The 2500-nt window shown below is 43.9% G+C and overlaps 1 protein-coding gene across 1 annotated transcript in view; it reads left to right on the forward strand.

Annotated features, from left to right (window-relative positions):
- si:dkey-215k6.1 (transmembrane protein 132C) overlaps positions 1–2500 on the forward strand; it is a 157036-nt gene that overhangs the window by 105653 nt on the left and 48883 nt on the right. The window contains exon 5 of the mRNA XM_053228728.1: positions 2087–2152. Coding sequence (XP_053084703.1) covers positions 2087–2152 — 66 coding nt within the window. The remainder of the gene's footprint in view (positions 1–2086; positions 2153–2500) is intronic.

Below are 2500 nucleotides of genomic sequence, written 5' to 3' on the forward strand. Positions count from 1 at the left end.
ACACTCCTGTTTACACACTCCTGTTTACACACCTCTGTTTACACACCCCTGTTTACACACCCCTGTTTACACACCCCTGTTTACACACCCCTGTTTACACACTCCTGTTTACACACCCCTGTTTACACACCTCTGTTTACACACCCCTGTTTACACACCCCTGTTTACACACCCCTGTTTACACACTCCTGTTTACACACCTCTGTTTACACACCCCTGTTTACACACCCCTGTTTACACACCCCTGTTTACACACCCCTGTTTACACTCCCCTGTTTACACACCCCTGTTTACACACCCCTGTTTACACACCCCTGTTTACACACCCCTGTTTACACACCCCTGTTTACACTCCCCTGTTTACACACCTCTGTTTACACACCCCTGTTTACACACCCCTGTTTACACACTTCTGTTTACACACCCCTGTTTACACACCCCTGTTTACACACCCCTGTTTACACACCTCTGTTTACACACCCCTGTTTACACACCCCTGTTTACACACCTCTGTTTACACACCTCTGTTTACACACCTCTGTTTACACACCCCTGTTTACACACCCCTGTTTACACACTTCTGTTTACACACCCCTGTTTACACACCTCTGTTTACACACCCCTGTTTACACACCCCTGTTTACACACCTCTGTTTACACACCCCTGTTTACACACCTCTGTTTACACACCCCTGTTTACACACCCCTGTTTACACACCCCTTTTTACACACTTCTGTTTACACTCCCCTGTTTACACACCTCTGTTTACACACCCCTGTTTACACACCCCTGTTTACACACCCCTGTTTACACACTTCTGTTTACACACCCCTGTTTACACACCCCTGTTTACACACTTCTGTTTACACACCCCTGTTTACACACCCCTGTTTACACACCCCTGTTTACACACTCCTGTTTACACACTCCTGTTTACACACCTCTGTTTACACACCCCTGTTTACACACCCCTGTTTACACACTTCTGTTTACACACCTCTGTTTACACACCCCTGTTTACACACCTCTGTTTACACATCCCTGTTTACACACCCCTGTTTACACACCCCTGTTTACACACCCCTGTTTACACACCCCTGTTTACACACTTCTGTTTACACACCCCTTTTTACACACCTCTGTTTACACACCTCTGTTTACACATCCCTGTTTACACACTCCTGTTTACACACTCCTGTTTACACACCTCTGTTTACACACCCCTGTTTACACACCCCTGTTTACACACTTCTGTTTACACACCTCTGTTTACACACCCCTGTTTACACACTTCTGTTTACACACCCCTTTTTACACACCTCTGTTTACACACCTCTGTTTACACACCTCTGTTTACACACTCCTGTTTACACACCCCTGTTTACACACCCCTGTTTACACACTTCTGTTTACACACCCCTTTTTACACACTCCTGTTTACACACCCCTGTTTACACACCTCTGTTTACACACTCCTGTTTACACACCTCTGTTTACACACTCCTGTTTACACACTCCTGTTTACACACCCCTGTTAAAATTGCAGCTTTTTGTGAGGAAAGTAAAACCAAGCCAAATCATGTCAGATCTTTTTCCACCTTTAATGTGAAACAGCAACCAGCAACATTCAAGTCAGAAACAAATAGAAACGTTTTATGGGAAAAAACATTAAAAAAATAAACCTTAAATAACCTGGTTGCGTAAGTATACACACCCCTTAACTAATACTTTATTAAAGCAGCTTTTGCTTGTAAATCAGCACTCAGTGTTTTTGAGGAAGAATCTACCGACTTATTGACTTAGTCATTTTATTTATTATTTATTTTGCTCCAGATCTCTCAGATAGCGAGCGGATCTCCTGTACACGTCCCTCTTCACGTCATTCCACAGGTTTCTGATAGGATTTAGATCTGGGTTCTGACTGGACCGTTCTAAAACGCTAATCTGAAGCCGTTCCTGTGTTGACTTGGATTAGTGCTTCGGGTTGTTATTGTGCTGGAAGGTGAAATTTTTCTTCATCTCCAGCTGTTTTGTGCCGAAACAGATTGGTATTTGAATCTATCCCTGATTCCTTCTATCCTACAGCCCCAGTCCCAACTGAAGAGAAGCAGCTCCATAGCGTGATGCTGCCAGCACCATGCTTCATCGTGGGTATGAGTTCTTTGGGTGATAAGCTGTCTTGTTTTTGTGCCAAAAATGTCTTTTAGAATTATGTCCGGAAAGTTCTACCTTGGTCTCATCAGACCATTACACATTTTGCCACATGGTTTGGGGTGATGTAGTTGAGCTTGGATGGTTTTGAGAAAGGACTTCCGTCTAGCCGCCCTGCCCCATCGCCCAGACGTGAAGAATATGAGAGCTTGTTGTTACATGCAGAGAGGAATCAGTACTCACCAGATGTTCCTGCAGCTCCTTTAATATTGCTATAGGTCTCTTAGCAGCATCTCTGAAAAGATTTTTCTTTTTCTCCTTTTGTAAATTTTGGAGGAACGTCCTGTT

This window comes from Pangasianodon hypophthalmus, chromosome 24, assembly GCF_027358585.1.
Source record: "Pangasianodon hypophthalmus isolate fPanHyp1 chromosome 24, fPanHyp1.pri, whole genome shotgun sequence".
NCBI classification, from domain to species: domain Eukaryota; kingdom Metazoa; phylum Chordata; class Actinopteri; order Siluriformes; family Pangasiidae; genus Pangasianodon; species Pangasianodon hypophthalmus.